We start from the raw sequence: 14928 nt of genomic DNA, 5'->3' as shown, positions 1-14928 counted from the left end.
GTCAAATACTTTTTGTTCCAAAAGAACTTAGCAGGAATCATTAGTTCTGTCACATCACACAGACAGTGATCTGATCATCCTCCAAGCCCTCCCAGTCTGGTTGAGACTTGTCTGCAACACTAGAAGTGAGACAGACCTCCCTCTCCCTAGGGCCTGTCATCTCCTGTGCTTGAAGCTGGCAGAGTGAACCTCTTTGTCTCCTAAATCCTGGGTCAGATCAACTCTCCCATGAGTTGGAACCCAGAATTTTTTGCATTTGTAGGTTTAAAGGGGTTAACAGCCCACAGCAGGAGAAGTGATACCTAAAGAAAATTAATTTTCTGTTTACTGCTTTGAGAGATGATATCCAGCAACAATAAAAATAAGGCTGTTTAGACACAAACTGGGAATGTGCAGGCCAGAGGGCTGCATTTCCCCACACTTAACTACTTCTGCCTTTAAAGCAAAGCCTTTAGATCTTGCAGATGTCAGAGCAAGATCAACTGTTCTGCCAGAGGTAAGATCACAGTGCACATCACTGGATCAGACTCACTTGGCGCTGCTTTTAGAAAGCCCAGCAGATCAGCTGCACTGCAGAACTTCTTCACCATGAATTTCAACACTTTGCACACTCCCTAAAAATCTGTCCTTAATTGGGACACATTATCAAGATTGGTAATTCAGTTTGGATGTGGAGGCTGAGGGTAAGGGACGCTTTTCCATAGCATGAAATCCTAGTTTAGAAATGGAAAGGTACCTGGATTCTTGCAGAACACCAACAGCAGCACATCTTGTGTGCCCAAATCTGTGAGAATTCCCTCTTCTGATCTGAGCCTGCTCTTGTTTATGCCCTTAGGAACACACATACCTTGCTTGACAGAGACTCCATCACCCAAATATTCACCAAGTCTACACTGACAGGAAATTTTTTTGGATGAGTGAAAATGGAGAAGGCCTGACTCCTTTTGTCTAATTTACCAATTAAGAAAACAATACTAGGATGCCTTTAGGATTCCCACATCAGTCCCAGAGGAGAAAGTGAACTGCTGTGAACTGAGCCTCCTTACTGAACCAGATCAGCTCTTAGAATTTATCAAAGCCTGTGAATTGCCATCTCTGGTCATTTCAAGGGAAGATAAATATATAACTAAGGAACCTGGTTGAGAGATTTGTTTTCTCTCAGCAGTGTCTCTGAGGGCAGAGGAGAAATGACAGTCCTGACAGCTCAGAAAGCAGGAGGATGCCACAAGGGTTCTTTCACACTGTTAGGGAAAAAAGCCTGGCTTCCCTCATTTTTTTCTGTAGCATCCCTGAGCACAAGGGGGGAACAAGAGGGCAAGCAGCAGTGCAGCCTGAACAACTACAGCTGGGCAAGAGGATCTGTTGCTACCTTTCCAAGAGGCACAAATGCTAAGGATGAGTGATGGGTCCCCATGTGCTCCAAACAGCAAGCTACATACAGACATATGAATATATATATATATACACACATCAAAATTATATTTAGCTAAAGCCTGAAGCTCTGGAGGCTGTGACAAACAGAAGGCAAGCAAAATAAAAAGTGTAGTGCATACCATATGAGGTGAAATTATAAAAGAGGTGAAATACAACAAAGATACTGAAGTAATAGTAGTTCACATAGCAAATATATCTGGGTGGAATAAAATTAGTAAAGATTTTATATAGATTATAGAAGAAAATTAGTATGAATAGGGTTTATTTTTTTAGTGACTTAAAACCACAGAGAGATGGTTAAAACAAACCAAAAAAAAAAGATGAAGTGCTTGTAAGAGTACCCATAGCAACAGAATCAAAAATACTGCCAGCATCTGTACTCTCATTAAGTTTATAAAAAGGATACTGATACTGTAATTGCCTAGACAGCATAGCACTACCTCAAAAAAAAGGGAGATTTCAGACTCGTGTGAAGAATCATTAGCACAAAGTGTATGAACTGGGTCACAACCCATGTGAGAAATTAAAGGCCATTAATGGTTGCCATGATTGGTACTTTATACACAAAAGGGATCTAGATCAGGCAGCCAGCATTTGGAGATGCTCCCAGACAACTCCCAGCACCTGATGTAAGAAACTTGGAATGAATTCAAGTGTGTGTGCAGTGAGAGGTATCAGTATCAAATACTCCCTTACTCAAATACTGAACAAACCACTAGAAAATCAAATTAACTAGAAACTGAAGTACTTCATCATACACAATTCTCTGGGAATATCTTCGTGCTGGTTTGGACCACAGACATCTGACTCCCAGGAATGCCAGTAAACTCAAACAGGCACCTCATCATCATTCACCACCTGGGTGTTTTATTTCCTCCTACTGCCATTTCAGCTGTGCAGCTGGATATCCCCACTCTGCTCCCCACACTGCAGTGGTGCTCACAGGACAAGCAGGAGTGGCTGATCAGACAGGAATATGAGAACCTTTTTCTACTTTCCTCCTCTAAACTTAGTCTGAAGAAGCTGTGTTGAGGCGTGCTGGGGAAGCCCTTGTACCAGCTACAGAGCGTCATAAATAACTCCTGTGTTTCATCTGGTTGCTTACTGTTCTGCTACATGAAGCCTATCATTATTTGTTCCTTTAATTATTGTAATTGCTTACTGTTCACTACATCATCTCTGCTACAGGGAGCATACCCAAGGAAGGAGATTTCTGCTGGAGCTCAGTCATTCTGTGCAGTCGTTCCTCGTTCTTGCCTTTCACCTGATCAGCGTCGAGGCTGAAGTTTGAGTGCAAGGAGAAGCTGTCAGGCTGCAGCAACGGTGTCTGCCCTGGTGGAACTTCCTCCTGCAGGGAATCCAAAAATGCACAAATCCTTCAGTTAAAGAGCATCCTTCTTAAAAGGGCAAATAACTACACGTGTACTCCCTCAGGAGCCATAACATGGAGTCACTGTGGAAGCAAAGGAACTGTCTGACATTACATCTGTCAGTTCTTACATGTTCAGCACTCTCCAAAGCTCTCTGCTTCAATCGTCTCCTCTCCCTTGCAGAAAGTGGATGCTGTGGTAATAAATTCATTTCTTCTAAGGCAGAAAACATTTCCCCATTAGCACCTGGAAAAACAGGTGAAATAATTTTCAAAGAAATTGGCATACCAGAGAGTGCTCCAACCTGTTTATGTTTTGAAACAAGCCAATATATTGTACATGACTCCATCACAGGAATATGTTTATACCCAGAATGTTTATACCCAGACCTTCAAAGTAAATGAGTACTCAAATGAGCACAGCACCTCTACTTGAAAGGGAGAACACTTGGAAGATCAGAGTCATAAATAAAAATGTTACATGAAATACATAATAACATTACATGGACTGACAGTGTTACATGGAATATAATAGCACAAAATCTAAGCCTTAATCACACATCCTTGGTCATATCTCCGCCTTTTCATGTAATAAAATGTTAACATCTGTTCATACAAGAATAAATAACTACACCTTTTGATCATACTTGTATCACATTACAGTGGGAGGAGTTTAATCTCTTTTTATAATATACATGAAGCCTAAGGTCATGTCTCTGTTTCACACTTGTCTATTTCTTCCTCTTTTACTGACTCTGGAAACTGTTTCAAACACAAACTGTTTCAAACAAGTACTCTTGGTTCTCCCTCCAGGACCAGTAACCCTGGCTCTGCTGCTGCTCGGGGCAGACAGTGGGCTCCGTTTCCTACTGCATTCCCTCTGGCACCTTCAGGAACAGAGACTCCCAGGAAAAGGAAGGACTCTGCTCAACAAAACCTCTACAGAATCCACTGCCACCTACTACTCTTTGTGACAACAAAATCATGTTTTGGAAAAGTGGTTAGTCCAGTATATCACATAAAGCAAAAAAAAAAAAAAAAAAAGAAAAAAAAAAAAACCAAAAAAAACACCCCACCAACATAAACAATTTAACAGTTATTTTGGTAGAAAATTGACATACTTAGGTTTGAAAAATAAATTTGATTGATATAAAAAAAGTTCAGAATAACAAAAAGAGGTATTTTTTAAATTCTTTTGTATTGTCAGTTGTTTTTTCCCCTAAAAATACATTTTTTGTTCTCCTCTCATCTTTTCTCTTCTCCAGTTTCACCAACAGTACTCATGCTCTTATCACAAATGTTTCAAATAAAAAAACCATAGCATAATTTTGAAATGTTGTAAGGCTAACAAATTATGTATCAGAATTCCAGTTACGAGACCAGCTGAACTTCACTATATTCAAAACAGTGCTATTACTTGGAATATAAAAAATGGTTTAACAATGTGAATTTGTCACAACAAAGGACAAGCTTAAGAATTTATTTGTGCCATTAGTGTATCATCAGTATCAGATGGTATCTGTTCCTGTAAGCATCCATCATTCAGATCCTGCTGCACAGAGATGCTTTTAAATCACTGCATTAACACAAATGGATTCTAGGGTTTTCAGTGAGGCAAAAAAGGAAAAAGTAAATTAATTTATTTCTAACTGCCTCAAACACTTTATTTCTAACTGTCTCAAATTTCAGAGCCCTAGGACATAAATTCATATGTAATGCTGACATAATAGATGTAAAAATTGGGTTGGGTTTTAAACCCACATCAAAAAAAGCTCAAACAAAACAGAAGGTAGTGTTACACTCCTCCTAGGAAATGGCAAACTGATACTTTAAAATACAGCCCCTGTATTTCACCAAAGACCCTCAGACAATGTGAGCTGCACAACCCACAGAGAAGGCAGCCCACACAGAGAATGATAATCTTTATTTTTCATTTCAGAGATGGAAGTCACCAGATTAATATTCAGAATGTTAGTAGAGATTTATAAAACCCAAACAATGCAAAAGATAACACATTTTGAGGTAATGCATACAGCTCACTATTGAAGAACATGGTTTTCATCAGCCATAAATGATCTGAGGGGGGGAAGGCAAAAAGGGGGTGGGGGGAATAAATAATATTAGGTTAACTCAAACACCTCACTAAACTGCAAGTACCAGGTGGATGGGAAGAAGAAGGGAAAGGGTGAGAGGACTATAAATATCATGAACCTTAGGAAATAACCAAGAACACCCCATTACAGAACTGGCAGCCTCACAGCAGACAAAAGGACATGGTTCACAGAAGGCACAGGCTGGGTATTTATCCACACAATTCTGCTGATGGTAAACAGGGATTCAAAAATGCTAATTCCAGTTGGTGAAAGGCAACCTGTGAAAGGCCCAGCTTAGCAAGGCTTATGAAATGCAATCAGCTACAGGTCACTGGAAGCTGGAAGAGCCCTGCATGTCTGTCCTGCATCTTGTGTTCCTCTCCATGAGCCCGTCCTGGCTGAGATGGGATATTTGGCTACAGCCTAGACTGACAGGCTCTCCTGAGGCATCCTTTCACCCCTGGGCTGCACTAATACAGTAACCCTTATCCTGAAAAGGAAGGTATTACAGACTACAGAGAGAACCAAATGCGCTGAATAAGGCTGAATGCCCCACTCTGGGCTCTTCCCAGTGCCAGGTTCTACCCTGTACACCAGGACTTGCATGTTAACAGAATGGGCTTGAATACATTTCAAATGAAAAAATCTGCTTTTAACCAAAGCCAGAGATAATCATCATCAGTTTACAGAAACACTGTTTCATTAAAAACTACCTGTAGGACTCTGCTGCACCTCCCCTACAGCAAAGAATAAAACCCTTGCAAGATGATTTCTCATAGATGACTGAAAGAAATTTGAAGATACTGAAATGCCTGCTAATGGAAAATAACATGTAAAGGCTTGAGCTGGTTGGGTTTTTCTAGTAACTGGAAATAAAACAGCACTTTTACATCCACACATACAAAGGCTGAATAGAGAGACATTACATGACAAAACTCTTTAGAAAACTAAAAGTCTTCTGCTTCAGATGATGACTAAGTGACAATGCCTGTAAGTATAATGTTGCAAGTGAAATGAAATAAAATGTGAACAGCAGAAAAGTGACTAATTTAGAATGAATTGCTATTTTATACCCATATAATCATACTTAAAATCAAGCATGCTTGTAAATCAAAAGAATAACCATGAAAAGAATAGCTGACTGTCTAAGACTTTTGTATTTCACTGTGGACAGATTGCAATTGTAAGCTGTGATTGTCAATAAATTATATTATTTGCAGCAGAACAATAGAAAAGCATTGCCAATGCTGCCATTATAACACATTTCCTGCATAAATATTAGCTTTTCCTTATCCAAATCCAAATCCTTATCCTGGGAAGATGTCAAAAAAGCCCCTTGACAAGACTAACCTCCCAGACAAAGCATGAAGAGCAGAGAAAGATGCTTTCTCATTAAAAGATGTAAGGTTGAAAAGGGCAACTGAGCAGCATCATTAAGTTTAGGTGTCATCTACACAAATTTGCTACAGTAAAATTTCTTAAATCTCTGCATTTTAATTTGGAGGCATAACTTCCTAATACTTTAAACCAATCACCATAGCTACAACCACTGCAACTTCTAAAACAGTAATAATCATTTTAGAGACACAGCTGAAGACTAAACCACATGTCTGTACACTCACAACATGCTTAAGGGGAAGTATAAACTCACCAATAAAAGCACTATCCGATTCCAACAGTGAATTTTTCTGGAATTCATTAGATTTGTTCCTGAACTACAAAAACGAAACAGAAAAAATGGAAATTCAGAGGCTTCAATACATTTCTCGGGCCAAATGATAATTAATGTAAATTAATTGCTAAACTTCTCCAAAGCAAAGAGCAGCTCTACATTGTTAATATTCTACTATCCCTGACTTTGTGGTTCTAAAATCCCAATGCATTTTTAAAGAACTCATATTCTCTTTAACCATTAGGGTTTGCTTTTTTTTACTTTTGCTGAAATTGCTTACACATGACAATTGTTGTGGTAATTTGTGTAACACAGACATTTCCATCAAGAAATTTATCTTTGTCACTCTGCATAAGGTTCAAAATAGTCAGTGCTCAAAGTGAGCTTTGCACTTAAGGTTTGTATGAAGTATTAATCAAATGAAGAATGGTTTATGTTTAACTCACCCCACCACATACAATCTTTGACATTAAAGCATTAAAATAACAAATTTCTATATCATAATATCAAGCACTAAGACCAATACTCATAGTTCACACACATCATGGTTGCAAACATGTATTACAGAAATCCTACTGAGGAATAATTTATATTGAAACCACTCTAAAATCAAAGCAGTAGAAACTATCAGAGGAAACAGAACAAGAGAAAACAAATCTTTTACTGCAAAGCATTGCTCTGAATGATAATTTCAGGCATTAAATTACAACTATAAAGTACGTTAATGTGATTTTTTTAAATAAAAACTGTTTCATTTCTGCATTTAGTTAAGTATTATCCTTGAGGTTAGTGCCTTTGCTGTTGCACAGTCACTTGTTTTTCATTGTTTCATATTCCCATGAAATACAACTGAACTCTGTTATTCAGTATTTTGGGTTAGTGCAGGATTCTAATTTGATAGCACTTAATTTTGCTCTTTTCACCAAGTCAGAAAATAAATGTTCCATCTGAGAACATTTCAATTCTTGACTGGCCAAGTGCACCACTTAAATGACCTGAATTCAGAGCAACTGCTTCTGGCTTGGCTTTTTCTACTATTTCTCACCCCCCAGCAGCAATCTAACATCATATGAATATAAAATAAGTACCAATGAATATAATAAGAAGAAAGACTCAAGCCATCTCCATATACAAAGATAAGCAACTTGTATGTCAACTTTAAAGCTGTTGTTTGCATGGACCAGAAAAAGAAGCAAATTAGTTTGCTGTCTTGTTAACTGTCATTCCTTTCTCCAAATCAGTGAAAGACACAATATTTCTCACACTTGAAAAAGTAATATAATAAAAAACCTTTTATTCTTACCAGGCCCATGGTTTGTGCGTAGCTGTCCAAAGCAGAATCCTCTTGATCACCAAAAGCTATATAGACAAGCGAGAAAATGACAGGGTTGACATAAAAATAGTTAATAACAAAATATATTTTATCAGCTTATTATGGCAAAAATGAAGATCAGTATGCATTTCATCTTTAAATAGACATAAATTGTGCTGAAGGAATGGGTTTTTAAGATATTTGAATGCAACAATTATTCCAGTTTCCTTATGTAAATTTAATTAGAATCAGAGAAATCAAACAGAAATCTGTAGTCTATTACTTCTAATCTGTTTTTTGTCTCCTGGCAGGGAATAACAACCACAGCAGGGACTGCAGAAAGCCCCAAGAGTAAATGTACATTCAACATGCTAAGCACACCACACTTCCAGCCTTCAAAAAGGGAAGTTGAACCAGAAAGAGATGGTTTCACAGAGAAAAGTGATAAGAATATATACGATTTTATCTTGGGATAAAAATCTCAGTTCTGGAGAGCACAGAGAACCATCCTGAAAGTTAAGCTAAAAATGACCCAATGCCTGCTGGAAATGCAAAGAAACAGAACTGAAGTTACTTTCTTATTTAGTTTTAGTTTTGAAATAAATTATTTTATTAGGGTTGGTTTTGAGGCAGAGATGCAAGAACCAACACCTTACTCAGTGTGTAGCTGACCTTCTGTCCAGCATTGGAGCACACGGGCTGTCAGTCCTCTTGGCCTGACTCCCAGCCCATTCCTGTCACACTGTTCCCACCACTGCAGCACAGCAACATCAAACCTGCTCCTGGGGCCTTCCCTCACACCCCCAGAATAATTATCACCCACAAGTCTGCAAAAGACTGCCTCCTTTATAGGGCCACAGCTAGCATTTAAAAACTTGGCATATTTAAAACATTGAATTTTCAGTTTATAGTTTCATTAACAGTCAACATATTCCTCTTTCACATAAAGAGAAAAACAAACATATCAGAGGGAAAACTGTATAAAAAGCGTGCAAGGCAAAGAACACTTATACATAGTGTGGGAAAAAAGGTATGCCTTTCCACAACAGCCCATAACACATTATTTCACCCACTGTATAAAAGTACATACTGCTTTAATTCATCTTTCTTTCTGCCTTAAATCAGACAATAAAACCACTCATCTATTTTCAGCAAGAGGAAGGTGATGAATTTCTCTCTGAGGAAAATAAACTGGCAACAGAGAGATGACAACTAATTCTCTTGCTAGGTACTCAGTGACAGACTATAAAGTTAAATAATGCTGTAAAGCAGCAGGAGAGAGAAAGAGAAAAAGCTGCTTTAGGAGCCTCTAGAAGCATCAGTAGAAAATACTTAAAAAAATTAGCTGCCTGTCTATCAACTAATCTAAGCTAACCTGAAGAGGCCTTTCCTCAGATGTCATCATGGAAGCCTACATTATCCATTAGCACAAGTCTAAATGACTCCATGTGTTTGAAATTAATAGAAAAGGCAAATTTGCTTTCTAGATGGTGGAGGTTTCTCTGCAGAAAACATTAAATGAAAGCTTTCTCAGATTGGTCTATTAAAAAATATTCTAATGGCATGAAAACCAGAACCAAGCCGCAGAGAGATCTCAACTGAAGCCAGTGAATTATTTTTCAGCATTTCAGTCAATCTCATCAAGAGGAAAACTGAAGTCAAGCCTATACATTCCATTTAGGCATTAAAAGATACAACCATATAATTAACACAGAATGCGATACAGATATACTTATTTACAACTGTGATGTTCTATTATCCATAAGCAATATGGCCCACTTTGCTTGAACACCAGCTCATCTGTCCAAGATAGAATAGGAATTATCTTTAACACTCAGGATACTGAACAAAACACAGCTGTCACCCTTGGTAGCTACATCTTGGTAGCAATTCTGTTAATCTACAGGTCTGGCAGCAGCTAACAGGTGCAAGCCTCAAAGCACCAGGGACCAGAAGAGGCATTCAATTTTTCAAAAGCAGTATGCAAAAATGTAATTTTTTTTTTTTCCACATGTGCTTGGTTTTATTTAATACCCAACTTTCACCTATGGCTAATAAAGCCTAAGGAGCAATTCCATGGGTGACTGTGGCAAGGTGGGGGGGCTGTGGGAAGATGCCAGGAGATACCCTGTGCTGGGCACAATGGAGCTGCTGCAGGACACAGCAGGGCCCATCAGTCATGTTTGTGATGCCTCTGCAAACAAATGTGAGAAAGAGCAAATCAAACCATGGCAGTAGGACTGAGGACAAATCTGTGAGAAGCAGCTCTGGAGGCACCAAGGCCAGAGAAGAAGGAGGAAGAAGTGCTCAGGTGACAGAGCAGAGATTCCCCTGCAGCCCCTGAAGGACACTATGGTAGAGCAGATTGGAAGGTGCAAGAAGACAGAAGCAGCAGAGAGAAACTGCTGTGTAATGACCAAAATGGCCCCTTCCCAAGCCTGACATCCCTCACTGCATCACAGAAGTAACTTGCTACCTGGGGTGGTACCAAGGAAGGGGAGCAGGGACAGAGAATGAAGGAGTGAAACTGGGCACAGGAAAGGGGCAGAAAAGGTGCAGACTTCATGACTTTTTTTTTTTCTGCTACTCAAAGTCAGTAATCAAGCATTTAGGCTTATAGTAATTGGTTAGTTTTCCCCAGGTCAGGTCTGTTTTGCCCACGACAGCAGCTGCTAACCAATCTCTCCATCTGTACCTTGGCCAACAGGCTTTATTCTTTCTGTTTCCCCAAAGGGCAGGAGTGAGGAGACACAAGCAAGAGAGCGGCCACATGGGAGTCCAACTGCTAGCACAGGCTAAGCCACCACAGAAATAAAGTTACTGTCTCTTCAAAAATTTAATTAGACCAGTCTGAATTACAGAGGCAAAGAGGCAAACACTTTCCCAATAAATGTGTATCTTGCACTCAAAACTGAGTTCATTTGTATAGCTTTAAGCAACTCTCAATTTTAAACATCCTCTAAAACTGGAAATACTGCTCTTTCATGACTGTTTATAAAAGATACCTGAATGAACCTTACATTTGGAATTAATTGTAGCAGGCAAAAAAAAAAGGGGTAATACATCTAGTTTTCCCTGATTCTGCAATATGCAGCCAAAATATTTTCCATGTCAGGCTGCTAATGTTTACTGTCTTAGGATCATCTCTATTTAGTGATACAAGCAATATTTTCCTTCCAGAACCTCCAAGTAGTTATGCTATCTCACATGTGGTTTCTAAAGCAAAGGCTTTTTATGGATACAAGTTTCTGGATACAATTTTAAAATAAATCATCCCAAGATAATGGAAATTAAAAAAAAAATCATCCATTAAAAGGAGATCAAGATGAAGATACACTGGCTGTATTTTAATCCACTAGAGTCCAAAGCCATCCTACTTCCTCCATGAGAACTCAAGAATGGAACTTACTCCATGGAACTTACCTGCTAATATTTTTTTCACAGTTCAGCAAAAGAGTTTCACTGTTCTGTAGTTTTCTCCAAGAAACAGAAACAAAACTACTATTCCTTTAGAATTTTTAAAGGATGAGGCACTAGTCAAATTACTTTCAGGGAACCAAAGAGAAACAGTCACATAATTAACAAGTAATTAAAAAACTCCAAAAACAAGTAGAAAACCACAAAAGCTCCCCCAAACACTCTTATCATTTTTATGTTTACATTATGATAGACTTTCAGTGCTCTGGTGTTTTACTGTCTCGTACTGCAGTGCTGACAGTGCACTTGAAAGAAGTGAAACTAGTGCTAGTGGGTTTTAATTCTTACCAAATACAAACCACATAATTTCAAAGATTTTTGTTTACCTCAAAGCATTCATTCCTTACCTTCTGTTTCTCTCCTCATTCTCATTTTGTCAAGTTTCCTCTGCTGCTCTCTCAACAGTGCCTGCTGTTGAATCTCTAGAGTCTGGTCATCTTTTGGAGGATCAGGATACATGTGCCTCAGGACCATACGAGTTTCAGGATCTAGAGCAAAGATATGAAATTTACATTTATTCCCTAAATTAACATTTCTGAAAAGCATTTTTAAAGAAATATCTAAATATCTAAAAATAATAGTGTTAAATAGCCAAGCGGATGAGCAACTTAGTAATGATTTTACACTTTTACTATGTTAAAAATACATGTTTTCTGATAAATTTACACAGACAGTTACACAGAAAATTATCTGTTGGTTGGCAAAAAAAAAAGTATAACTTGGTCTATTTTCAGTAACACCATGATATCAAATGCACAAGAAGTTTAAGCAGCGGGGACTAGAACACAGGCCAGTGCTCTGAGTGATGACACAGCATTGTGAGGCCAAGAATTCCATGGAATTGCAGGAACAGTCCCACAGAGATACACACACACACAAACAAAAGACTGCCCACAAAGTGCATTGCACGGGCAGTAGATCATGAAAAGCCTGATTTTTGTCTTTAAATCCTGTGTGGAATGGAAGATGTAGAAGGAAGATGCTTCCCTACCCTTCTTCAACAGTAACAAGAAGATCTACCTGCCTTTGTATTTAAGTTCATTAAATTCCCAGATATTCTGTATATTGACAGGATCTTGTGCCTCCTTTAAGGAAGGTCGCCGAACTGGAGCTTGCAGACGAAGCCTGGCCATCTCAAATATGTCCCTTGGATTCTTCTCTCTCCTCCTGCTTGACAGGTTTGTAAAACAAGCAGAAAGCAATTTAACACCATATTATTAATGAGTTAGATGGAAATATAATATTGATAATGTTCAGATCTTTTATCTTTAAATAAAGCTATCAAAATAGGAAAATACATTTGCAAGTAATGACACTGCATACTTGTTTTAAAAAAGTGATAACCTACTAAAAATAAAAAAACCTTCGTATTTTACAGAGTGGAACTAAGGCTGTGTCTTTTCCACCTAATTGGTATGATTAGCTAATATGTTCTGGAAGCAAACCAAATTTATTAAATAAAGAGAATATAATTTTTTAGTAAGAAGGAAAATACTTCCACAACAGTACAGTATTAATAAGCATATTCAGCAAGTTGTAGCACTGCAGTTTACAGGCACAAATTATGCCCTACAAAAAAATAGGTAATGAGAGATAATTCTGCCTTAGACATCTGTTTTGGACAACTTTTCAAGACAGAGCATTGCAACTTCCTATCTCACCAGTACAGCCATTCTTACAATAAATTTTAGGAAGAGTCTTGGAAAAAACCCAAACACATTAGGAAAAAAAAAAATACATATATATACAAGTTCTACCTTGTTATTTTCATTCTACTCATGTGTGTTGGTCAACTAAACTAGCTAGTTATACACAGTAAGTTCCTGTGAAAAATCTAGCTTTGGAAACATAAGACTAAATTCTTACCGTGTAATTGGTACATTATCATGACTGGCCACATTTAGCAACTGTTCCTGCAGTCGCCTCTCTTCACTACGAAGCTGTTTCCTCATCTCTGATAATTCGCTGATCACATTCTTCCTTTCCTCTGGAATTTAGCACAAATAATTTAAAAATAAGGCATGTCAGAGCAACTATGCTGCCTACTTATAAACATAAGTAAAAAAATAAAGGGAAAAAACAGGTATGAGGAAATGTTAATTAAGACAAGGATTGTACAAATGTCGGTCTCAGACACAAAAATCACAATATTTCATACACTAGAAATAAGATCAGAGTTTATATTTTGAGACAGCACAAGGACCAGAACCCCTCAACAGCAGAAAACACAAATGTCACTGGAAATGTTTCACTGTATTTAGAAAAGGAAAAGCTATGAAATACAAGTGGGTGTTGCCAGTAAATAGACTTAATTTGAAATATGCAAACCTACACAGTCCTCAGATAACAGGAACTGCAGTGGTATCTGCAGGCACTCAATATAATTTTTTTTCTTGACTCAAAAGTTGGTTATCTGTCTGCCTAGTGTAGATTCTCTTAAGTGGTCAAGAGTTCTAACTTCAATTTTTATTACATGCTTATGTTGACTTTTCAGACCTGCTTTGGGTCTATGCTGTTTTTTGTTATCAGGATAGCATTCCTCCACAAGTTAAACCAGTTTCAGAAATTCCTCATTTTCCAAATAATATACTTACAGTTTGATATTTGACTGACTTTTAGACTTTAGTGTCCAGAACTTAGCAGGCAAGTTTTACTAGTTTAAATCCTCGAACACGAGACTCACTTTATATGTCTTTAGTTCTCTCGTGACAGAAGGTCTGAGTCAATTAATTTCCAATGGCTGCATTAAGAACCACTCTGCCTTCCATTTAGTAGAAAATCCACAAGTCCCTAGAATGGCCTCAGGTACTTCCTGCTGCAGGCTAGCATTTGTGGCACATCACTTACTGCTACATTTCACGCACTGTTTCTTATATACTTGTAAAAAAATTATCAGCAGAAAAATTACTGCTTTCCACCCACATATTGTCAGGATAACTAATATAAGAAAACCAAAGGAGATCCTTCCAGCACATCTGAATTTTAGAACAACCAGTAAAAGCTAAGAGGAATGCGGAGAGGATTAGGCAGACTAACAAAGGTAGGTAGAATTTAAGAGTTAGAGCTGCAATGCTCTACACTCTGAAGGTCTAATCCCTTACTCAGCCAATCCAAAACTTTCCCGTTTTGCCATATTCTGGTCACAGTGGTACCACAGTTCCAAGAGATCCAGCTCTTCCCATGCAGACTATTCCAATATCAGAGTTTTTACAAAAGCCTATTTCCTTATGATGACACATAATGAATGCATTTTTGTGTTAAAAATTCAGATATATCATGCTAATACATTAATTGTACTAAGAGAGAAAACACCTAGACAGAAACTTTAAAGGACTCTTCTTTTCCAGGCAAGAAAAGGAACTGTAGCAGAGAAAGGTTTTGTTGTAATAGAAAGCAAGCTTGCAATGAAGACACATACCCACCTAATGAACGCAGATGATTTCTTCTAGCGGGGACAGGTGGAGAAGGAGCTCTGGGCTGTGGAGGATCCTATTGATTATGATCAATATGAAATGTAATTTGTACAAGGAAGAAATTGCAGTACATTTTATTTCCTTATTTTACAGCTAAT

General features: G+C 38.0%; 1 protein-coding gene across 12 annotated transcripts in view; it reads right to left on the bottom strand.

Moving 5' to 3' along the window:
* CSPP1 (centrosome and spindle pole associated protein 1) overlaps window positions 1-14928 on the bottom strand; it is a 64766-nt gene that overhangs the window by 5191 nt on the left and 44647 nt on the right. For 11 of the 12 annotated variants that reach the window (XM_072924722.1, XM_041713924.2, XM_072924725.1 and 8 more), the window contains 8 exons: window positions 14780-14846; window positions 13224-13344; window positions 12382-12527; window positions 11705-11845; window positions 7872-7927; window positions 6548-6611; window positions 2935-3050; window positions 2632-2782 (listed from right to left, as the gene is read on the bottom strand). In XM_072924722.1, coding sequence (XP_072780823.1) covers window positions 2632-2782; window positions 2935-3050; window positions 6548-6611; window positions 7872-7927; window positions 11705-11845; window positions 12382-12527; window positions 13224-13344; window positions 14780-14846 — 862 coding nt within the window. The remainder of the gene's footprint in view (window positions 1-2631; window positions 2783-2934; window positions 3051-6547; window positions 6612-7871; window positions 7928-11704; window positions 11846-12381; window positions 12528-13223; window positions 13345-14779; window positions 14847-14928) is intronic. The other variant, XM_072924724.1, reaches the window with a different exon arrangement.

The sequence above is a fragment of the Taeniopygia guttata genome, chromosome 2, assembly GCF_048771995.1.
Source record: "Taeniopygia guttata chromosome 2, bTaeGut7.mat, whole genome shotgun sequence".
In the NCBI taxonomy this organism is placed as follows: domain Eukaryota; kingdom Metazoa; phylum Chordata; class Aves; order Passeriformes; family Estrildidae; genus Taeniopygia; species Taeniopygia guttata.
This window is presented reverse-complemented; position numbering and strand designations above follow the sequence as displayed.